The sequence below is a fragment of the Myotis yumanensis genome, unplaced genomic scaffold (assembly GCF_028538775.1).
Source record: "Myotis yumanensis isolate MYYU_CA2020_CCGP unplaced genomic scaffold, mMyoYum1.0.hap1 SCAF_3, whole genome shotgun sequence".
NCBI lineage: Eukaryota > Metazoa > Chordata > Mammalia > Chiroptera > Vespertilionidae > Myotis > Myotis yumanensis.
This window is the reverse complement of record NW_027223754.1, coordinates 207,124,689-207,147,319: the sequence shown is the minus strand read 5'-3', so window position 1 is coordinate 207,147,319 and position 22,631 is coordinate 207,124,689. Positions and strand designations below refer to the sequence as shown.

General features: G+C 54.7%; 2 protein-coding genes across 3 annotated transcripts; both read left to right on the top strand.

Annotated features, from left to right (window-relative positions):
- Nucleotides 1-230: 230 nt before the first annotated feature.
- Nucleotides 231-6,866, top strand: TST (thiosulfate sulfurtransferase). Its single transcript, XM_070411051.1, has 3 exons — nucleotides 231-267; nucleotides 918-1,533; nucleotides 6,409-6,866. The coding sequence occupies exons 2-3, from the start codon at nucleotides 939-941 to the stop codon at nucleotides 6,705-6,707; spliced, it is 894 nt and encodes a 297-aa protein (XP_070267152.1). The 5' UTR covers nucleotides 231-267; nucleotides 918-938; the 3' UTR covers nucleotides 6,708-6,866.
- Nucleotides 6,867-9,202: 2,336 nt separating this feature from the next.
- On the top strand, nucleotides 9,203-21,987 carry CIMIP4 (ciliary microtubule inner protein 4). 2 transcript variants are annotated; one of them, XM_070407983.1, is made up of 7 exons: nucleotides 9,203-9,275; nucleotides 9,348-9,436; nucleotides 13,356-13,400; nucleotides 14,855-15,300; nucleotides 17,299-17,443; nucleotides 21,524-21,634; nucleotides 21,820-21,987. In XM_070407983.1, the coding sequence occupies exons 3-7, from the start codon at nucleotides 13,379-13,381 to the stop codon at nucleotides 21,909-21,911; spliced, it is 816 nt and encodes a 271-aa protein (XP_070264084.1). In that variant the 5' UTR covers nucleotides 9,203-9,275; nucleotides 9,348-9,436; nucleotides 13,356-13,378; the 3' UTR covers nucleotides 21,912-21,987. The 2 variants fall into 2 exon arrangements, with proteins under 2 accessions (XP_070264084.1, XP_070264085.1); XM_070407984.1 differs by having other exon boundaries at nucleotides 9,348-9,449.
- Nucleotides 21,988-22,631: the final 644 nt, after the last annotated feature.

Genomic DNA, 22,631 nt, shown 5'->3' with positions numbered 1-22,631 from the left:
CGCCGCCGAGTCTCACCCCGCGTCACTCCGATGCCACCCGCCGTGCCCAGCGGGTTTCGGGGGGATCTGAGATCCGCTGCGCGCGGGGTGGCGGGCAGGGCGGGCGCCGCTGGGCGGCAGGCCTCGCGGGGCCGGGGCGAGTGGCGCGCGTCCCCCCCGTGCGCGGCGGCGCGATGGTGCAGGCCGGCTGGGGAGGTGCCGGCCAGGGGTTTGAACCGAGAACTTCTCCCCGGGCAGGGGCGGGAGCCAGGGCGGCGGCGAGGGCGCGTAAGTGCGGCGGGTGAGGGCGGCGACCTGCGCTCGGGCCGCTCGGGATCAAGCCGCCGGTTAGGTCCCCGTGGCGGGGGCGGGCGCGATGCCCCCGGAACCCCTAACCCAACGGGGCAGAGGGTACCGGACCGGGGCTGGACTCGGGCATCCTGGGGGCGGGCTAGCCCCGGCTGCCCAGAAACCGCAGGCAGGGTTTCGAGACCCGAGGCGCGGCGGGTTAGGGGGGCGGGGAGAGTGCGGGGCTCCGGCGAACCCTCCCCCACGAGCGCACGCCCCTGCCCTCACTGGAAAGGGGGCGCTCAGCCCACGATGCCATCTTCCCCCATCCTGGGCATCTTTTCACCGTTCTTCTCAGCAAGGTCCTGAGGGCAAGTATTGTAGCTTCTAGGGCCAGCTCCCCGCCCCCCCCCCGCAACCCCCCAGCCCTCCGAAGCTCTTGCCCTCCCCCCTTCCGTGAGGGGGACCCCGGGGCGGGGAGGCTCTCCTTGGGGAATCTGCCGACCGGCCCCAATGCACGCCCCAGCCCCCGGGTGGCTGTAAACACCCCACCCTGGAGGGTTCCGAGGGGAAAAAGCTCCTCCCAGGCCCCACCGCGCTGAACACAGGGTCCTCACGCCCGTCTCTTTCCCGGTTCCCACCCGCGCCAGGTGACGCGCTGAGCAGAGACCATGGTTCAGCAGGTGCTCTACCGGGCGCTGGTCTCCACCAGGTGGCTGGCGGAGTCCGTCCGGGCTGGAAAGCTGGGGCCTAACCTGAGGGTGCTGGACGGGTCCTGGTACTCGCCTGGCACCCGGGACGCCCGCAAGGAGTACCTGGAGTGCCATGTGCCGGGCGCCTCCTTCTTTGATATAGAGGAGTGCAAGGACAAGTCGTCACCCTACGAGATGATGCTGCCCAGCGAGGCGGGCTTCGCCGACTACGTGGGCCACCTGGGCATCAGCAATGACACACACGTGGTGGTCTACGATGGTGACCACCTGGGCAGCTTCTACGCGCCTCGGGTTTGGTGGATGTTCCGTGTGTTTGGCCACCGCACAGTGTCGGTGCTCAATGGTGGCTTCCGGAACTGGCTGAAGGAGGGCCACCCGGTGACCTCTGAGCCCTCCCGCCCAGAGCCCGCAGTCTTCAAAGCCACACTGGACCGCTCCCTGCTCAAGACCTACGAGCAGGTGCTGGAGAACCTTGAATCTAAGAGGTTCCAGCTGGTGGATTCACGGGCCCAAGGGCGGTACCTGGGCACTGAGCCAGAGCCAGATGCCGTAGGTAGGTGTCCCAGTGGGTGGGATGGTCCCTGGAGAATAATGCCGGGTGGAAGGGTGGGGAATAAGGATGCCTGGGACCCTCTGCAGGTTTTGCCCTCGGTACCTGCTGTGCAGGCCTCAGTTTTTCCATCTGTAAAATGAGAGGACGGAGCCAAACCTAAAGGCTTTTTCCGCTGTGATGCATGCAGACCTCCAGAGGCGGTCCCATAGTCCTGTGCTGACAGGCACCTAGCATCTGTACAGGGTGGCATCAGCAGAGGTGACAGGTGACATATCCATCCACGTCCACACCAGGCACTAGCTCCCCACATGCCCGAAGGCGTGTCCGTGAGCCAACCCATGAATCACTGTACAGAGGCCTCTCTGTTCCTCAGAAACCCTTGTAGACATCAGCAATGTCCTTCCCCCCGCACCACCCCCTCCCGCTCTCCCAGGCCCCCTGACCTTTCCAGACAGCTGCAGCCTGTCCGCAGAGCTACAGCAGCACCTGCATTTCATGCTGAGCACTCGACATCGCATTATCTCGTCCCACAAGGCGTCATGTCCCCATCTGAGAGGGGAGGAAACGGAGATGCCAGGATATGAAGTTACTCGCTCAGTTACGTGGCAGAGTCAAGATCTGAATCCAGTGCTGCCTTGCTTCAAACCAGCCATTGAAACCAGCATGCATGGCTGTTTTGCCCACCCTCACCTTGCAGGGTCAGGAGGGAACCCCCTCCCTAGGCATCAGCAGGGAGATGGCACATGCGTGCTCCCTCTGCTGTGGGAGGTTCTATACTGCAGGGGGTGAGGGTAGTCTCAGGAGAGGAGCTGCAGAGTTCTAGAGCCCCCTAACAGACCTCAGAGGTCTTGCCATCACCCCTGCTGGCGTCCTGGACCTCCATGCTCTTGGGGCCTCTCATGGCCCAGGTGGCCTGAGCCTTCAGGGTGGCTGGCACCTCCTGGGGCAGTGGCTCTGCCCTTGGTCAGGGTGCCTCTGCAGAATCTAACTCCTGCGCAACATGTTGCCTAACTTGTTGAAAAGTGTCTCTTCCTGTCTGTGCCTGGAGGAAGAGAACTCAGAAAGCTGTTTCCAGCATTCTCTGAGCTGGAGGGCCTGAAAGGTCACCTCCTCAGGCAGAAGGGAGACCGAGGTGCCCGGAGGGAGGGCAGGGGTCAAGGCCACAAGGCTGGTTAGTGGATGAGCCAGGAGAACGCAGCGTTCTGCGTTCCTATCATGGGTGTTTTCCAGGCCCTGTGTTTTCCTTGCCCAGCTTGCTCTCTTAAGGTCCAGAGTTGAAGATTCAAGTTCATTTGGCACCTTCTAGAGACTCCTGGCACGGAGCTCCTGCAGCCCCCTCATGGCCTTGGTTCAAGATGCCTTCTCTCCTTTGGACTTAAGCTGCCCGGGATGGGGCGGGGGGGGGGGGGGGGGGGGGGCGCGGGTAGCTTGTGGAGTTGTTCCCTAGCTGCTTCCCAGCTTGCCCCGAAGCACTGTGAGAATAAGCGAAGGGAGCGTTTAGAGCTGCCAGAGCCAGTGTCCTCACTCCCATTTTAGAGATGGGGAGACTGAGGCACAGAGAGGCGAAACCGCCTGCTGCATGTGACGCCTCTTGGAAGTCTGGACTTTTCAAGCCCTGCCCCCTGCCCTGTGGCCCTACTCCCACCTCCTAGAGTTCCCATCTGGACCCTGGGGAGCGTGGGTCTTAGTTGAGGTCAGGAACGTGGAGGAGCCTCATTCTAATCTCGCAGCTTCTCTGGGTTCCTTTATTGTAAAACGAGAAGAGTAATGCCAGCCCTGCCCACCTGGGGGTGTATTCGTTTGAAAGCAGCAGTGGCTGGGAGGGTGTTTTGAGAAGGGTGAGGAACTGCAGGCCAGGGCTGTCTAGAGAGGCATGGAGGATGTAGCCCTTTCCTCCCTTACTTTCTAAGTGGCTTTGCTGGCCTTCCTCCCAGACAAGGCCTTTTGGGGACACAAAGGCACACGAGGCTCTGCTGAATTCATGGTCGCCAACTTGGGGTGGGTCAGGGAGGCAGCACGTGGGCTTGGCAGTCCGGATGTAACGCCCAGGGGGATGTGGGTGGTGGGCCCTGGGCAACCCTGGAAGGAGTGTCCCCAGGCCTCAGAAACCAAACAGCCACTTCTTGCAAAACCTAGGCAGGCAACGCCCCCTCTGGCCTAGGTTTTGTGCCCCCCAGTACCTTTGGTTCTGTTTGTAAGGGGAGAAAAGTGAGAGGCAGACACCCGAGTTTCTATGGGGGTGTGGCCCTTGCATGTGACCTTGAGCAAGTCCCTTCACCTTTGAACCCTAATGAAAGGGACACTGCTTACCTTATAGGGGGAGGGGGGAATCAGGTGGGAGCTGAGCCAGCTCTGTCTTTATAAACCCATTCTCTTTCCCTCCCGCCCCCCCTACCCCCCCGCCCGGGGTGGGGCAAGGCTGAAGAGGGAGCATATTGACCTAGTGAGCACTGTATTTGCAGAGCCTTTATATACGCACAGCCACCCTGCACAGGGAGGCGGGTGGGGGTTGGAATTGGTCCCACTTTGCAGGTGGGAGCAGAGACCTCTCTAAGGAGGCGGAGTGGCCAAGACTTGACCCCGGTCTGCAGGCATCACAGTGGGGCTGTTTCCCGGACCACTGCGTGTCAGCAAACAGACGGGAGGCAAGGCCCAGCTCTGCGCTGTGGCTACCAGATCCTGTGGCCCCTCTGCCTCTCTCTCTCTCTCTCTCTGTCTCTTTCCCTTGAAAGTCTGGGGCTGGGGTGAGGAGGGGTGGGCCGGAGGGTGCTAAGATGCCTCCCAGTGGCCTGGGTTGGGGGCTACCTACTGGAGCTCCTTGCACTGAATTCCTTAGTGCCATGGTCGGCAAACTGTGGCTCTTTGGCCCCTTGAGTGTGGCTCTTCCACAAAGTATCACGTGTGGGTACGCACGTACAGTGCGATTGAAACTTCATGGTCCATGCGCAGAAGTCGGTATTTTGTGGAAGAGCCACACTCAAGGGGCCAAAGAGCTGCATGTGGCTCGCGAGCCACGGTTTGCCGACCACTGCCTTAGTGCCTTTAGGAAGAAAGCAAGAAAGAGCCAAACAGGGTTTCCTTGCCTTGAAAACCCACATCTACCAGCCCCCTCTCCCGGAAGGCTCAGGTGGTCAAAGAACACGGACCTGACTTCACACACCTGTGCTGTGTGTCCTGGGGTAAGTTCCCTCACCTCTCTGAGCCTGGACTCCCCATTAGGGCCAAGAAGATAAGGTTCTTGAGGTAGCCCCTTGTTTGGGGGCTCAAGGCCAGAGGTTGTGAGCATGAAGGTTGGGAAAGCTGAGCCTGCAGCTGGAGTTGGATCTGGACGAAGAGCAGCAGGAGCTTCTGGGCCATCACAGTTGATTGTTCTCCAAGGGGCTCTGGGCTATGTTCACCCTTCCCCCCTCTGCACGCACACACGCAGGCACGCACGCGTGGGCAGGGCAGGACAGGCAGTTCCTGCTCATTTAAGTTCCTCAGACACACCCCGAGCCCCTGCTGGCAGAGATGAAAAGGGCCCCATCCTCTGACTTCTTCACTCCCAAGAGGTGCCTCTTATGTAATCGGAGGAAAACAATGAAGCTGTTTCAGAGGGAAAAATCAGCATTCAGAACTCAGCAGACGCTTGTGCTTTTAAATGCACTAAATCCAGCCCACTGTGTGGATGCTGGACGTTTTAAAGTTGGTTTCTTGGCAAAGAGCACCCTCCAAGCCAACAGATGAAATATTTCTCACTGGTAGGGTCAGCGCCACCCAACCTCAGATTAAAGTTGCCAGACAAAAAGATGAAAACAAAGGTGAAATCAGCACAGGGAGAAATTGCTGTAATTTTATAAGTTGGGCCTCTATTTAATCAAAGGAACTCTTGAGTTGTGCCAGCCAATTTTGGAATCCTCTTTGATCTTGGGTGAGAGGAATGGGACGTTGTTGGCATGACCACACCTACTGTGTGCCCGGGGTCGTTAGGGTGGGTGGTGAAGTGGTGGGAGCGACAGCATCTGAGGGTGGGTGGCAGCCTCAGTAGTCAGTACTGCTGTCCTTACAACAGCCCTGACACACCTGACTCCACACGTGACCCATGGGGAAACTGAGGCTCAGAGAAGTGAGGTCACTTGCTTAAGGTCACCTTGCTGGTGTCAGAGCTGGGATTTGAACTTGTTGAAAACCAGGTCATATGCTACTTCCACAACCGTGTACTTAACGGGAAAACCCAGTGACTGCGATCCTGGGTCTGCCTTTACCTCTCTGTGTGCCCTTAGGAAGCTGTTTTATTAGCCAACATCAGTACAATCACCTGTAAAATGGAGTCATGTTAAGATTAATGAATTCTGAGGGTGCCTGTTTAACATCTATCGTCCTTGCTAGTCCATACTCCCAGAGAGCGGAGCTGAGTCCCTTTCACCTCTGTGTTCTCAGCAGTTGACACAGCACACAGCATTCACATTATCATTTCATTTGGTCTTCTCAACAGCCCTATGAGATGGGGCTGGACCACTGAGCCCATTTTACAGATGAGAAAACTGAGGTTCAGAAAAGTGATACGACTTACCCGAGGTAAAGGTTAGCAAGTGGCAGAGCTGAGACTCATTCCCTGTCCTCTCAGGCAGGTCTGATTTTGGAAATTCCTACCTCAAGGCAGGTTTTCGGAGAGAGGGCACTTTGTCTTAAGTCAGGAGCATTGAGTGTAGGTAGGGCCTACAGTCAATGCTCAGAGAAAAATATAGGTGAGCTCAGAGAAGGGCAAAGACTTTGTTTATTTGCGAAACACCCTATCCTTATAGCCTCGAATGGTTTTGGCCTCCAGGCCCCACTTGCCCCCACCCCCACGCCTTCCTAACCCTGCCCTTCCCTTTGTCCTCTGCTCCTGCCCAGGACTGGATTCGGGCCACATCCGAGGTTCGGTCAACATGCCGTTCATGGACTTCCTGACGGAGGATGGCTTCGAGAAGAGCCCAGAGATGCTCCGAGCCATGTTCGAGGCCAAGGAGGTGGACCTCGCCAAGCCCCTCATCGCCACCTGCCGCAAGGGTGTCACCGCCTGCCACATCGCCCTGGCCGCCTACCTCTGCGGCAAGCCCGACGTGGCCATCTATGACGGCTCCTGGTTCGAGTGGTTCCACCGGGCCCCGCCAGAGACCCGCGTGTCCCAGGCGAAGGACGGGAAGGCCTGAGCAGGAAGCTTGTCCGCTCGCCCAGAGCTCAGCCGGTTGGTGACTGGCATGACCTGCATGCAGCTGGTTCATAGCTCCCGCCTAGGAGATCTTAGAGTCGCGGGCAAAGCCCCCCCCCCCCCCCAACACTGGAATAAATGTGGCTTTTTCTGCGTGCCATGTCTGCCTGCCTCTGCCTGGCTTCCAGCCTTGTCCCGCACGCCCCATATTTCCATCTCCAGTCGATGCCTTAGAACCACCAAGGAAAGACCACCTGCCAGCTAGGGAAGCCACTTTATTCCTTAGTTTTGGCAAAGGAGGCTGCCTGTTGTCCCACGTCAGGTGGGGCATGCTGGGCCCTACCTGGAAGGGGCACCAGGAAGCCAGAGAGAAGTGAAGCCACAGCTGGCCAGGCACCAGCCCCTGCTCTAGGCCCAGCCCTCTGGGTGTGTGTGTGGGGGGCGGGGGCAGCTAGCCTTCCGAATGACTGTTGAAAGAGGAGTCACACAACACAGGCCCTGGGGCCCCAGAAGAGGCGATGCTCAGAACAGGCCACGGGAAGGTGGCCTCCACCTTGGGTGACCTTCCAGCTCAGAATAAGACCCTCCGTCCCTGGGACGGGAGCGCGGGCAGGTGAACCAGGAGCTGCGGTGGAAGAAAGCCACCGAGCAGACGACCCAGGTGGCTGCATCTCCAGTTTCCTAGCAACAGGCTCTGTAAACCCTCCTTTGGGGATATAAGGTGACTCCAGGCCCCACCATCTGGGGGTTCCCTGCTGCCCGCTGTCCAGCTTGGAAAGAAGTTCTACTGCAGGCAAAATGCTACCCCACAGCATCACATGCTACAGAGAAATTGTCCATGAAAGGAAGAGTCAATCCATGTGCAGACTCCATTGTTTTCTATTGAGAACTTGCCACCCCAGCCTGTAGTAGCCACCCCCCTGCCCAGTCAGCAGCCACCCACATCCAGGCAAGACCCTCCACCAGCAAAAGGATTATGACTTGCTAAAGGCTCAGGTGATGGTTAGCAATTTTTAGCAATAATGTATTTTAAGTTAAGAGGTGTTTTTTAGACATAACGCTATTGCACACATAATAGACTGTAGCGTAAACATAACTTTCATATGCACTGGGAAGCCCAAAAAATGTGTGTGACTTGCTTTATCGTGATATTCGCTTTATTATGGTGATCTGTAACCAGCCCCACAATATCTCTGAGGTTTGCCTGTATGTTTACGCACCTATAGGCAGTTAATTCAGGGGACAAGAGCAAAAACAGGAATCCCGTGAGGAGGCAAGTGTGCTAACCCAGGCAAGAGGTGGTGGTGGTTTGGACCAGGGTCGGGGCAGCTGAGGAGGAGGATAAAGGGGTCTGAGTCCGGTGTACTCTGAAGGACTTGCTGATGGGTCGCTTACGGGGTTAGCTTAAGGTTATAGGTGACATCCCTCTCTGCTAGGCAATGTTCTAGGCACATCACAGAACGTCCAGTCCTCACTCTTACCCTTGGAGGTGGGTTATATGTTTCACATGTGAGGAAAGTCCATCTAAAGAACATGGACAGCCAGGCTGGCGTGGCTCAGGGGTTGAGTGTCAACCTATGATCCCCAGTGTGGGGCGTGCAGGAGGCAGCCAACCAATGATTCTCTCTCATCATTGATGTTTCTATCTATCTCTTCCTCTCCCTTCCTCTCTGAAATCAATAATATATATATCTATATCTATCTATCTATCTATCTATCTATCTATCTATCTATCTATCTATATTAAAAGAACATGGACAAAGCCACTCTTTCTAAAAAGTGGCAAGCCCAGACTCTGGGACCCTAAGTTGAACTTGCGTGCTCTCTGCCTCCTGGGGAGACCCTGAAAGGCTGGACACATGGGAGGTGTCCCTTATACCCCCACCCCTGCTGAGTAGCAGCGAGACAGAACGGAGCCTCTGGCACCAACTGCGCAAGTCACAGCCTCATGTAATCTTCTGAAGCCCTTATGTTTCAAGAGGAGGAGAGTAGACTCACTGTCCCAGCCCTGCCCTAATTTTACTCCTTGGTTCCTGATCCCTTCACGTCCAGCTCAGACAGTTAGTGCATCTTTCCCTCCCCTCCCCTCTCCCCTGGACCTACATTTATGCCCATAAACACATCCATGCCTTTCATACTTGAGTCCCTTCTAAACGGTTGAACTCCTCTACATCTTTCAAAATCCAGCTCACACAGCCCTTCTGTGAGCCCAGACTTCTTTCCCTGGATAGAACTAATCAGTCTCTGCTTAATCCTGTGTGATCCCCAAACTTCCTTCCCACACCATGGTCCCCAACCTGGCGCATGGTGGGTGCTCAGGGGATATTTCGTCCCTCAGTACTGGCTTTCCATGGCCTCTGTCCTCTAGGGTTGGCCTATCTGCCCTCTGAGGTAACAGAGCCCTGTGTATAGTGGTCGCCATGGAGACTCCAATGAACAGCAGGGCAGGGCCGCTCCCTAGCAACCACCCATTGGTTTCAGCAGCTGCGCAGTGCAGATCTTCACTCCTGGGCTTCAGCACACACCAGAGCGGTTCACGTGTTTTCTGACGTTATAACAGAGTGGAAAGGTCAGACAGGCACCTGCCAGGTGGGCTGGGGGTCTGTCATGACCCAGATTTCATCTTCCTTCTCCCATTCAGAGTTGCTTGTGAGTGAAGACTGCCCAGCCTGCAACTGGACCTTCTCTCCCTCCCTTCTTCACCAACATCTCTTGGGACCTTCTCTTCAGGTCAGAACCTGCAGTGAGTCACACAGCTGTGGACTGGGGGTGCCATTGGGGCAGATGGGACGCTGCTCTGGGCACTCGGCTGGGTGGCTGGGGATGGGGAGTGAGGACAAGAGCAGAAAACTCCCTTGAAGGACATAGAAGATGTGGGCTTGTTTTCAACACCACCTGGGTGAGGTCCTATTTCTTTCCTGAGCCCCAGTTTCTCCATCTGTGACAGAAGGTGAGTTAACACTTCCTCTGAACACCTCACCGAGTTCAATCTACTAGACTGCATAACAAATCGCCCAACACTTAGTGGCTTAAGACCACAATATTCTCCCAGTTTCTGTGGGCCAGGAGTACAGGTGCAGCTTCAATGGGTCCTTGGTCTCAGGGTCTCTCACAGGCTGTGATTAAGCTGTTGGCTGGGGCTTCAGTCTCATCTCAAGGCTCAACTAAAGAAGGACCCCTTTCCAAAGTCCCTCACATGGTAGGAGATTGAACTGAGAACCTCAGTTCCTCATGCGCTGTTGGCCACCCTCCGTTTCCTGCCCTGCGGGCCTCTCCAGAGGGCAGCTTATCACACAGAAGCTGCTTTCGTCAGAGTGACGGAGCCAAGAAGAGCCAGAGAGTGTCAACAAAGCAGTCACAGTCTTTTATCATCTCATCTCGGAAGTGGCATCCCATCACTTTTGTCATATTCTATTTGGTAGGAGTACATCAGTAAGTCCAGCCCACAGACGGAGTGGTTAGTGGCATTAATACCAAGGAATAGGGGACACTGGAGCCATGTCAACTGCCCCGTCCCACTCTCCATGATATACGTCCCTTCCTCACGCCATAAACGTTCATCCCCTCCCAAGATCTCCAAACATCTCATCTCAGTGCATCTCATCTCCTTAATGTCTAGAATCTGTTTCTATAAATCAGGCCCAGGTGTGGATGAGGCTCTTCAGGTGTTGTTTCTTTTCTTTTTCTAAAACAAGACATGCTAATACAGTAGTCTTCAGGGTCTCAAACTCTCTACCTGCAGGTCACAGATGCGTTTGATGGGGCATGTGTTTTACTTTTATTCAGAGAGAGGAAGGGAGAGGGAGAGAGAGATAGAAACATCAATGATGAGAGAGAATCATCAATCAGCTGTCTCCTGCACGCCCTCCAACCTGGGATCAAGCCCACAACCCTGGCATGTGCCCTGACTGGAAATTGAACTATGACATCTTGGTTCATGGGTCCGTTGCTCAACCACTGAGCCACACCAGTCGGGCAGGAGCTGTTTCTTGAGTTCAGTCCTGCATCAGTAGGTCTGTGAAACAGTTATTTGCCCTGAACACACCTGGCATAGAATGGTGTGGTAGGCAGAGGATAAGAGCTGCAGACATTCCTCTTCAAATAGGAGGAAAATGGAAACACGGAGTCACTGATCCATAGCAGTTCTGAAATCCAGTCAGGCAAATGTTGGACTCTCTTTATTAGGTTTCAAGGCATGGAAATAATTCTCCATGGCTCTCAGCTCTGCCCTATGGACCTTTGCTTCCACTCTCTAAGTTACCCTTAAAAAAAAAAAAAGAGGTAGTGTGTGTTGGCAGCTGAGTGGCTTTTTCAGACCATTTCTGTCAGTAGAATTAGGAAGTCCACTGGTTTCTCTTATTTTGTCCTGTCTCTGTCCCTTTCACTCCACACTGACAGTATTTTTGCCTAGTTTTCCCAAAAACTATGACATTGGCACTCCTGCTGAGAGAGAGCACCCTTAAGCTTCCTAGAGGCCCTATTATTTCATGAAGAGCATCTGCGAGGCATATTTTTATCTCTGTGAAGGGCCCATTGTGTGACTGAATAATACTCTGATTCTTTCATCTTTCGAAGGTTTTAACTAAAGGTTGTACAGTCACCCTCTTGGTTAAATTTTTCCTGACAGCACTCTGAAACCTTTCCTTTCTTTTTTTAAAAAAATTCTATTTTATTGTTGACAGTATTACAGATGTCTCCCATTTTAGCATCTTTGGGCATTTGGAGAGGATGAGAATTTTCAAACTATTAAGTCCTGCCTCGTTTTCCTTTAACAGTTCTTTCTTCAATCGTTCTCTTTCCTCTCACCGTCCACTATGCGCAGCAAGAAGAAACCAGGAGGCCCCGCCCGTGCTTTGTTTGGCAATCTCCTTTGTTAGATCACCCCGCTCATTAGTCACGGGCCCTGCCTCCCACAGAACTGCTGAGGGGTGCCCCTAAGTTTTTGTCACTACACAACAAGGTTCTAATGACATGCCCCTCACTCCCTTTTGTGCCTTCAGCGGCAGCATCCTCCAAGCCCAGGCTTCTACGACGAGCCCGTTTAACACGATTTAGGCCTTGTCTCTCATGTTCCTCAACATCCTTCCAGGCTCCACCTACTGCTTGGTTCCAAAGCCACTCCCACATATTTAGGTATTTGTAACAGCAGCACCCCATCCCTGGTACCAAAATATTAGTTTAGCTATTGTTGCATAATAAATCACCACAAAGCTCAGCAGCATAAAACCATATGTTTAAAAAAAAACCCAAACAGACAGATTATTACCTCACAGTTTCTCAGGGGCAGGATCCTGGGTGTGGCGTGGCTGGGTCCTCTGGCTCTGCGTGTCCCACAGGCTGTAATTAACGTGTCAGCTGGGCTGTGTTCTCATATCAAGGCTCAACTGGGGAAGGACCGCTCAGGTGGCAGGATTCGATGAGTTACTTATTGAATCCTGCTGGACTACAGGTCTCCATTCCTTCCGGGCTGTTGGCCAGAGGTCCCTCTGTTCCTTACACCTGAGCCTCTCCATAGGGCAGCTCAAAACACGGCAGCTGCTTCCGTCAGAGCAGGCAAGCCAAGAAGAGCCGGAGAAAGAGTGCGAACGAGACGAAAGCCGCTGGTCTAATTTGGAAGCGACATTCCCTCATTTCCGTCATATTCTTTTGATCTGAAGCAAGTTGCTAGGCCCAGTCCACATTTAAGGGGGGCGTTTTGCACACTGTGTGAATATGGGGGGGAGAGAATGGGGATGTTGGGATCGTTGGCAGTTACCTCAGAACCTGCACAATCACCAAACAATTAAGTAAAAAAATAATAAGGTGTTTTTCTTAGTGGTTTTTCAAGATGATAAAATTAATCCAGTTCTTAAACTGCTCTGAGCTTGCCAGCAGAACAACTTGCTGGGTGACCTAAGACAAGACACTCTCCTCCTCTGGGCCGCAGTGTCTTTATCAATAAAATGAAGCAGTTAAATTAGCTTATCTCAACGATCCCTTCCAGCTGGACTAAACAGCTGTTATATAATAAATTGCTTTATTTAAAATTCATGAAAACCTCTAAAAAACGTGATAAAGTAAGAGAATATGGATTAGAAAAAGATCACCTCGGAAAACGGAACACAAACCTAAAAGGTGCAGAGGCTTTTGAAGATGCCGGAGCCGACCCCCCAGTTCGGCCCGGAGGCCTGTCTTGGGAGGAAAGACACCAGAGTGGGGTCCTGCTCTGGCTCCCCTCCACGTTGGCCAAGGTGGTTCCCTTCGCGGGAGCTTGAATGACCAGCTGGAAAAATGGACAAATAGTCACCAGCATGGGGAACCTGGGGCAGCACCCCAGAGCCAGGGGAGTGTTGGGTGGTGCAGATGGGGGAGGAGGAGGAGGAGGAGGAGCCTAGGTCTCAGGCTGCCAGAGAAAGGCCTTGGGGGGACCAGGGCTTCTAGAAAGAGCAGAGCCCGCAGGGGCCGGGGGGGGGGGGGGGGGGGCAGGCCCAGTGCCGGGGCGGTGGGTGGATGGGGCAGGGGACCCCTGAGTGCCAGGGAGCACTGGAAGCAGCGGCATGGAGCAGCCTCTGGTTGGGGGCTGGGCACATGGCCACGGGTCTCCCTGTTCCGCTCTCACGAAGCCTCTGTGACATCTGAGATGACTGACAGGTTGTTTCTTTGTCTACAGGATTAAGTTTGGAATAAGAATCCATGGAGCTGAGCCATCGAGCAGGTAGGACGGGCCGAGCAGGGATGCACTGACCAAGGACACTAAGCGCAAACCCAGGGCTTTGAGAGGAGCTCCCCAGGGGCAGCAGGGACCACCCCTTCCTCTCCCTCGGTCTTGCTCTGGCCTCCAGACCCTCTCTGGGGCCCTGGCCTCCTTGGGCATTCCTTGAAGACAGAAGGAAAAAAAAAGAGAAGGGATATCCCTGCACCAGGCCTCAATCTCCCCGTGAGCAGGAGGAGGGGCCACGGTTGCCGGGTGGGTGCTGAGTGCTCTCTGTCTCCACTCCTTTCCAGAAGTGTCACCACCCCCATCCTGGAAGCCTTGGTTTCCCCGGAGGTGCCCCTGGCTGAGCTGCCTGCTCCTTGGGGATGGGAGAGGAGGGGAGGGGAGGCGGCTGGCCTCCTCTTAGACTTGAGTGTAGTATTACTCGGGGTCTGAGGCCCCCACAGCCACCTACTCGTCCCCTCACTCACGAGGGACTCCACCTACTTCTGACGCACAGGGCTCTCTGGTGGGTGCTGGGGGGCGTCCAGGACTGACTCACCGTGGATCCCACCTTCATGACTGCCCCCCACCAGGAGGAGAAACAAGAGGGTTTGGAGCTCACAGGGATGGAGAAAGGGAAACCCAGGATGAGAAACCCGGGCGGTGGGGAGGTTGGCGGAGCATGCTGGGGACAGAGTTGTGAAGTTGAGAGGAGGGAGCTGGTCCCGCAGGTTGGCAGCTTGGGGTGGCTGAGGCTGCAGTGAGAGGAATGGAAGAATTCTGATTTAAAGAGGAGGGGAGGAGGGGCGCTTCTAGGTGGCAGAACCAGGCTGGGCAAATGCTGGGAGGTGGGACATCCCAGGTTGTCATGGAGATGGGAGAAGAGGATGAAGAGGAGACATCACAGGCTGGGAGCAGGAGACCCCTGGGACTGGGAGTCAGAGCAGGAATGGGGAGGGGAGGAGGGAGGTGAGAGGTGCAGTGTGAGCAGGGTGGGGGGGGGGGCGAGGGTGACACTAGATTGGGCTGAGAGCACCCGATTAGCCCAGAGAACAGAGGAGGGAAGTGCGGGTTGGGGAGCAGCTCAGAATGGGGAACAAAGACCGGGGCCCAGACCCAGCTCTGGTCCATGCCAGCCGCCAGCCGTGGGACTTGGCCAAGCCAAGTAATGCCCTGTGCCAGCTGCCAGGGCTGCAGCCCCCATGGTCAAAATCCACGTGGGATGACCTTGTCCTGTAGGAGGCTGGCAGCTGAACGACCTTCTCTCTTAGTCTCTTTCCACATTTCTCACCCATGCTCCTGGCTCCCTGACCTCTCTGTTCCTGCCCCTTTTTCTGCTCTGGGGCTCTGGGGCTGTCTGTGCCCCTTCCCTGGCCCCACTGGTGTCTCCCATCCTGCCTCCCACTCTGCCTTTGTCTGCTGTCTCCTTATCTCTCTCTCTCCCACCCTCCTTCCCTCTTTCCTCTTTTCAGGTACAACCACTTTGACTAGGGCCCATCTGAATAGCAAGGAAGGCCAGCAGGACACGGACCCCAGGAGAACTGCCCACAGCCCCGTGGAGACCTCCAAGTTCAAGTGCCAGACCCCAGTCTCCCCGCAGGCCTCCCTGAACCAAGAAGGGAGCCCCCGAGGCAGCCCCCAGGGGCAGGCCTACCCGGAGGGGAAACGGTCTCCAAGCTCAGCCGTCAGCAAGGACTCCCCTGGGATGGAGTCACGGCCTGGTTCCATGAAGAAGGGGGACAACAGAGTCTCCCCAAGGGAGAGCAGGGTCACTTTCCAAGAGGGGGCTCAGCCATGCGAAGGGCTGAAGGAAGGCCCCAACTCCGGGGCCGAGGGCCAGAAGAGCAGCGTCATCCCTGACAACATTCGCCACAAGTTTGGGACCGACGTGGTGGACCAGCTGGTCTCCGAGGAGCAGGTGCCAGCACAGGGCCCAGGAGGCCCAGGGCGGCAGGAGGGTGGTTCAGGGAGACTTATAACGAGACCCCACAGGAGCCTACTCTTGAGAACAGAGTTCCTGTAATGATGTCACCAGGAAGCAGTGTTTACTGAGCACTTACTATGTGCCAGGCCCTGTGCACTGTGTAAGTGCTTTACATCTAACAACTCAGAAAGCTCCCATTATCCTCATCTTAAGGGGAAGGGGCCCCAGGCTCAGGCAGGGCTAGGAAAGATCATCAAACGTACCCAGCTGTGCGGGATGAGCGCCCGCAATGGGCCAGCAGATTCTGGAGCCCAAGTCCTCAGTGACGCTGCAGTAATAAGTCTTAGGTTTGAATTAGAGACTTTTAACTCACACGGATCCAAAGGGGACAGCACTGGGTAGACAGCTCTGATCGGGAATCAGGAGACTTGGGCTTGAGTCCCAGCTCTGCCAGGAGTGCTGGGTGGCTTTGAATAAGTTCCTTCCCCTCTCTGGGCTTTAGTCGCTACACCTGTAAAGTGAAGCAGTTGGACTGGATCCCGCTGGCAAATACCTGGCGTGCATCCCACAGCGTTCCTGGTCTGCGTGCATGGCAGACATCATTAATCAATGCTGGCACCAATTCTCCCCCCCCCCCCCGCCCAATCCCCACCCCTACACACACACACACACACCGTTTGGGGGAGTTATTACTGACCCATTGAAAGTTGAGATAAAATTCATCTGCCATTTTCTGGCCAGACACTAAGGGCTTTTCCTGCTTTGGCATTCTGAGACATTTTCGAAGCCACCTTCTCAACACGCCTAGCAACTACATTGTGCGGTGGGCTGGGCAGGAGCTGTTGCTGCTTTTTAAAAATTTAATAAATTTTTATTGATTTCAAAGAGAGGAAGGGTGAGGGAGAGAGAAACATCAATGATGAGAGAGAATCCTTGATCGGCTGCCTCCTGCACGCCCCCTACTGGGGATCAAGCTCACACCTGGGCAAGTGCCCTGACTGGGATTCGAACCATGACCTCCTGGTTCATGGGTTGACACGCAAGCATTAAGCCACACCGGCCTGGCTATTGCTTCCTTTTTAACAGATGGTAAAACCAAGGCTAAGCCAAAATCGGTTTGGCTCAGTGGATAGAGCGTCGGCCTGCGGACTGAAAGGTCCCAGGTTCGATTCCGGTCAAGGGCATATACCTTGGTTGCGGGCTCGATCCCCAGTAGGAGGTGTGCAGGAGGCAGCTGGTCGATGTTTCTCTCTCATCGATGTTTCTAACTCTCTATCCCTCTCCCTTCCTCTCTGTAAAAAAATCAATAAAAATATATTTAAAAACAAAACAAAACAAAACAAAAAAACCAAGGCTCAAAAAGTTCTATGATCTGCCCAGGGCCATACTGAGCTAATGGAAGATCCAGACTCACCAGGCTGTGGGCCCGGTCCCCTTGCATCTTATGGAGCAGTGAGCCTACCCCTGTGGCTGAATTGGGACTCAAATCCAGGCTTCCTGGCTCCTAGGCCTGGGCTCGACCTTTCTGGGCCTCAGTTTCCAGTTTGGTACAAGGCAGGGTTGGCTTCAGAGGAGCCTCCTAGAGCTGCCTAGAGTGATGCCTCGATCCCAGGAGGCCAGCCAGGCTCGGTCCCCAGCAGTGTGGGCAGCGAGTCCCCATCCTGAGCCCCTGCTTCCTCATTTCTAAAACAGCAGGAGAAATGTCACCTTAGAGACCTCTCCCCACGAGGCACACAGTCAGTGCTCAGCGCAGGAAGAGGTTTATGGTCACCGTCATCTCTGATGTCCCCGCCCGCCCGGGTGGGAGGTGGGGTGGATGAGAGGGAGGAGGGGTCTTCAGCATCAGCTCCCCAGCCCTGGGGGTTGGTTGAGGGCTGCAGGCTAAGCGGGGAGCAGGCGTGGTGAGGGCAGGGTCAGGGGAGTTAAAGGGGAAATAGAGAAGCTGGACCTGCTTCTCTATCCCGTGTCTCCTCTCCGTCCCTCCCTGCTCAGGCTCGAAATGCCATTGGTGAGGCCGTCGAGGGCCAGAAGAGGGCAAGCTCATGGCCCAACAGGCGCCAGAGTCCCGCGGAAATCGCCTCCATCTTCTCAGACTACTACGATCTAGGCTATAACATGCGGTCAAACTTGTTTCAAGGTCAGGTCAAAGGGCAAGGGTGGGGGCCGTGAACACCCACGATCCCCAAGGGGCAGGGAAGGCCTCTGGGATGTCTACCCCTTCCCGGGCCTCCATGGACCCGACCCTAGGACACATCCCAGGGGTATCATTCCCGGCCGCCATGGCCTGCTCTTTGCCAGCCGTCCAGGGCCCGGGCAAGCCTCCCCTGGGCAAGCTCACAACCATCCCAGTTGGCTGTCAGCTCCTCCCTCCCCCAAGCACCTCTAGCGTCCTAAACTGCCAAGACCCAGGCACCCCCGGCCTGGGCATCTTTGGTCGCAGTGACACCAGGTTTCTGGTTCAAAGCTCAGCTCAGCAACGTGCTGGGTGTGGCCTCACGTAGGATCTTTAACCTCTCTGAGCCTCCGCCATCACCTTCTTGGTCCGATGGGGACAACAGGGTAACGTGGCCTCACTGGGTGGGCAGGACTCCGAAGGCGCTTGGCGTGTGACAGGCAGTGAGTGCTCAGTAGCTGGCAGGCTGGTGTTTTTCCTTCCCGGACCTGGTGGTGGCGCTGCCCGGGGAAATGGGTCAGCCCTGGGCCGTTCGGTACAAGGGTGCTGCTGGCTCCCTTTCACAGACAGGCCAGAAACAGTTTGCCAGGACCTCTCAGCGGTAGGAAGTGCATCTGAAGCTCAAATCCAGGTGTTTCTGCTGCCTCTGAGCCCCAGAGTCTTCCCTGAGCCTGGGTCCCCTCCCTCCCTATGACTCTGAGCCCAAGCATTTACTGAACTGCTCCGATGGGGTCCATAGCCAGCACTCGGGCTTCTGGCTGCCCCCACGGCCCAGTTCTGCCTCAGTCCAAAACGTCAAGTTTTTCTGGCCCTCTCCCCCCTCCTGCCTCGCTCCAGGCCCTCTCCCTGTCCCGGGAGCCGGCACAGCTCCTCACCTGGCTCAGATCCCCGTTACCCGAGGAACCAGACAGCCACGGCAACTTTCCGGGTTTTCCTTGGAGCTTGGAGAAGGGGTGGTGCTGGGGGAGGGGAGAGGGAAGACAGCTCAGATTGTCCTGTGTTCTGGGCCTCAGCAGTCAGCCTTCCACGGGTCCCTTTAACAAGCATCACCCACCCAGTACTTCTTTTTAAAAAAAATATATATTTTATTGATTTTTACAGAGAGGAAGGGAGAGGGATAGAGAGTTAGAAACATTGATGAGAGAGAAACATCCATCAGCTGCCTCCTGCACAGCCCCTATTGGGGATGTGCCCGCAACCGAGGTACCTGCCCTTGGCCGGAATCGAACCTGGGACCCTTCAGTCTGCAGGCCGACGCTCTATCCACTGAGCCAAACTGGTCAGGGCCACCCAGTACTTCTTATATGCAACCTCATACAGGAACGTCTACAGAACTGTCAGAGAATAGTGTAAAGAAAGTCTGTGTACCCATCATCCCGTCTGAGCAAAACACCAGTGTGTGTCGTAGTAGCAGCTCCTAAGATTCGATTGTGAAATCTTCCTGGACTGACTGAGGGGTAGCACAGTGCCGTCTTACCACTGGCCGTGGTAGGCCTTTTACTCCAGGAATTGGCAAGTGCCGCGAATTCGGGTGTCACCCTTAGCACACAGCTGTCAGGGTGCTGCCCCCGGCACCCTCTCCATCTCCACCCTCCAGGTTGGCCTCTGCCCTTGCTGTTCCAGGTGGGCGAGGCCCCTGTGGCTGGAAGGAGTGAGGGGAGGATATGGGGGGGGCGGGGAGGCCATGGAAGGTCTTCTGTCTCAGTGAGAGGGAAGCCAGGAGGGTCTGTAAGCTGGAGAAGGGCCCTGTCTGACTGAGGTGAAAGGATTGTTCTGATTGCTGTGCTGAGACGTGGGGAGCTGGAGGGAAACAGAGAGCAGTGAGGAGGTGGCTGCAAAAGTCCCGCTGGGACAGAGGGTGGCGGCTGGTCGGGCAGCAGGCTGGTGTGCGGCTCTACCCTGGAGGGCACCCCTGTGCGATGGTGGCCCAGGGAGCCTCCGGGGAAGGTCTGGTGTGGTGGGACTCTGGGCATTTGTGTGAGGTGGAGCGGGCAGCACAGGCTGATGAATGGATTTGGGGTGAAGGGCAGGTTGACGGAAACCCTATGGCCTGCTGAGTCACGACGGTAGGATTTTCTATAATCTCCTAACGATATTTAGTTTTGCGGTTCACAGTTAAGCCTTTAACCACCTGGAGTTGATCTCTGTGTTTAGTGTGAAGCAGGGAGTCATGTTTAATGCCTCCTTTGTGTGGATTACCTGTTGCCTCAGGCCCTCTGACTGAACAGTCCCGCCTGTCCCCCCAGCGACCTGCAGTGCGATGGCCGGCGCCCATCGGGTTTCCTAAGAGCCCGGATCATCTTCCAGGCTCTCTCTTCTGCCCCTTGGTCTAATGTTACACTTTTTATTCCCAAGGTATTATTAGTAGCCTGATATCGGGTTGGGTAATCTCCCCTCCCCCATCCCTGTACCACCACCAGCAGTAGTGTCTCGGCTATCCTAGGTCATTTACTCTTTCATACACATTCTAGAATCAGATTGCCAGTTTCCACGAAAAGCTCTGTTGAGCTTTTGTTGCAAGTACCTTGAATCTACAGCTCAGTTTAGGGGCCGATGTCAGTGCTATGAGAATGAGTTTTCCAACTCATGAATACGGTATTCAGATCCATCCATTCAAACCTTCCTTCAATATCTGTCAATAACATTTTCTAATTTTTTAATCTATAAAGATTATGCAGCTTTAGTTAGATTTATTTAGACGAGCATTTTTTTTTTTTTTTTTTTTTTTTGCTGTTTATTACAAATGGTATCTTTTTTAAGTCACCTTCTCTAACTTTCCTGCTTAGATGCACAGAGGTACTTTTAATTTCTGTGCACTAATCTTATATCCAGAAGCCTTACGCAGCTCACCTAGAAATTCTAGTAATTCGCTTATAGATTCTTTGGGGCTTCTTTTTAGTAATAACCACGGCTACGTTTATGCATAGCATGTGGCATGTGCCAGGCACTGCTTTATGTTAAATGCATTTTCAGTTGTACAAGAACTCTATAGAGTGAGTACTATATTCCCTCCGCCCCCTTTTTTTAAGATAGAAAAAAATGAGGCGTGGAAAGCTAGACAACTTGCCGAAGGCCACGTCGCTAGGCATGGTCACCGCTGGGATCTGAGCGGGCAGCCGGGGACCGAGTTTACATCTTTCACCGCCAGGCTCGTCCTGCCTGTCTGCCGTCTGTGCTGGTTTATTTCAAAACAAATCCCAGGCCTCTTATTATTCATTGAATTTTAAATGATTGTATGTGTCATTTCTGAATTTCCATTTGCTTCTTTTGCTAACCTGTTCTTTCCGGCTACTTTCTTATTCTTTGCTTAGACTTTTATTCCCTCTCATGACTCCAAACATTAAGTAGACTGATTTTGTATTCTGGGGCTGGTTATTCAAATATCCTTGCTATCTTTTGGGATTTGATCCCCCGTTTGATGTTCCTGCTGACTCCTTTTCGCGGTACCTTATTTCCTCGTGTGCGTTTTAACTTTCCACATAGAGATACATTTTGTGAAAATACAGGGGTAAATCGCCACATGCCATAGGCTTCGATCAATTTCCAATAATGTAATCTTCCCCATGCAAGATCATTTTCCTCCTTTAAATAGAGGAAGAGACCAAAGGTCTGAGAGGTTAAAAACGTGTCTGAGGCCACACTGTCCATAAATGATGGAGCTGGGGCTTGAACCCAGGCCTGCCATCCTCTGCCTTACCCTCCCCACTCCCCTCTCCTCCCACAATCCACCCTCTAGGCCAGTGGTCGGCAAACTCATTAGTCAACAGAGCCAAACATCAACAGTACAACGATTGAAATTTCTTTTGAGAGCCGAATTTTTTAAACTTAAACTATATAGGTAGGTACGTTGTTATTAACTTAATTAGGGTACTCCTAAGGCTTAGGAAGAGCCACACTCAAGGGGCCAAAGAGCCGCATGTGGCTTGCGAGAGGCAGTTTGCCGACCACGGCTCTAGGGGGAAACTCACACCCCAGGTATGAACCCCAGAGCACCCGACCCGCGTTGACTTGTGGCTTCTGGGGTTTCTTCCTGGGGTTCCACAGGGGCCTCCGAGGAGATGAAGAGCCTCATGAAGGCCTCCTACACCCCCGATGTGATTGAGAAATCCGTGAGGGACATCGAGCACTGGCATGGCAGGAAGACGGACGACCTGGGTATGTGGGTGCTGGGGGGATGGGCTGGCCTCAGGGTGCAGAGAGAAACCCGATCAGCAGAGGGAGCTCTGGGTGCAGTGGTGGGCCTGGAAGAGTGTGGGCCACCACGGGACCTGGGCCCTCGGCCCGCCCCGCCCCCCCCCCCCCCCCAGGTGACCCATGCTGGTTCCTGCCCTGTTCTGCAGGTCGGTGGCACCGGAAAAACGCCATGAACATGAACTTGCAGAAAGCACTGGAGGAGAAGTACGGAGAAAAGAGCAAGGCCTCCAAGTACTAGACGCGACCCAAAGCGGCGCCCTCGACTCAAGAGCAAGTGCTAACGATAAAGCTAACAATAAAGACAAAGGCACAAGTCTAAACCCTTCTTCCCCTCTTTGGTGACTCTCTTCATGTTGGGGTTGGGGCCGATGTGCGATGCTGGAGAGACCAACCGAGGGAGGACAGAAGCCCTGAGGGCCCCAGTTCTCCCCCAGACTGCTGCCTAGACACACACACACACACACACACACACACACACCCCACAATTCCAGGAAAGGATGTGAGAGCGGAGGGGGACTCTGTCTCCAGGCCAGTGTGCCCGGTTCTCCCTCATGGCCTGTGTGGAGGGGTCCTACCACGGACACTGGTGGATGGATCTTACCTTCTATGCCTTCCCTGTTATTTCCAGACACCCATTCCTCCCCTATGTGCCCAAGGACTTCAGAGGAATTGGCCACATCCCCCTTCAATCCAGGGGTAGTTTTGATTGGTCTCATGGTAATTCTGACCCCTTCCCCTACACCTACAAAATGATTGGTTTAGAAGTGGGCACCTGACCTCCGTGCATCTCGACTGGAATCGAACCCAGGAAGGAAGGTTGTGTGTGTGTGTGTGACCTTCTGGGAGATTCTTTTCTCTCCTAGGAGAGCTGGGGAGCGTCGCTCTCTCATGTGGTACTGAGTGAGAAACACTCCGCCCGACTGCTCCTGGCAGACACAATCCAGGTCCCGTGTAATCT

Bases quoted from the DNA above. Each gene is read 5' to 3' on its own strand.
- CIMIP4 (XM_070407983.1), top strand. From the start codon at position 13,379: ATGGAGCTGAGCCATCGAGCAG. The intron at 13,401-14,854 runs GTAGGACGGGCC...TCCTCTTTTCAG, and splicing joins GGAGCTGAGCCATCGAGCAG to GTACAACCACTTTGACTAGG. The intron at 15,301-17,298 runs GTGCCAGCACAG...CTCCCTGCTCAG, and splicing joins AGCTGGTCTCCGAGGAGCAG to GCTCGAAATGCCATTGGTGA.
- TST (XM_070411051.1), top strand. From the start codon at position 939: ATGGTTCAGCAGGTGCTCTACCGGGCGCTGGTCTCCACCAGGTGGCTG. The intron at 1,534-6,408 runs GTAGGTGTCCCA...GCTCCTGCCCAG, and splicing joins GCCAGAGCCAGATGCCGTAG to GACTGGATTCGGGCCACATC.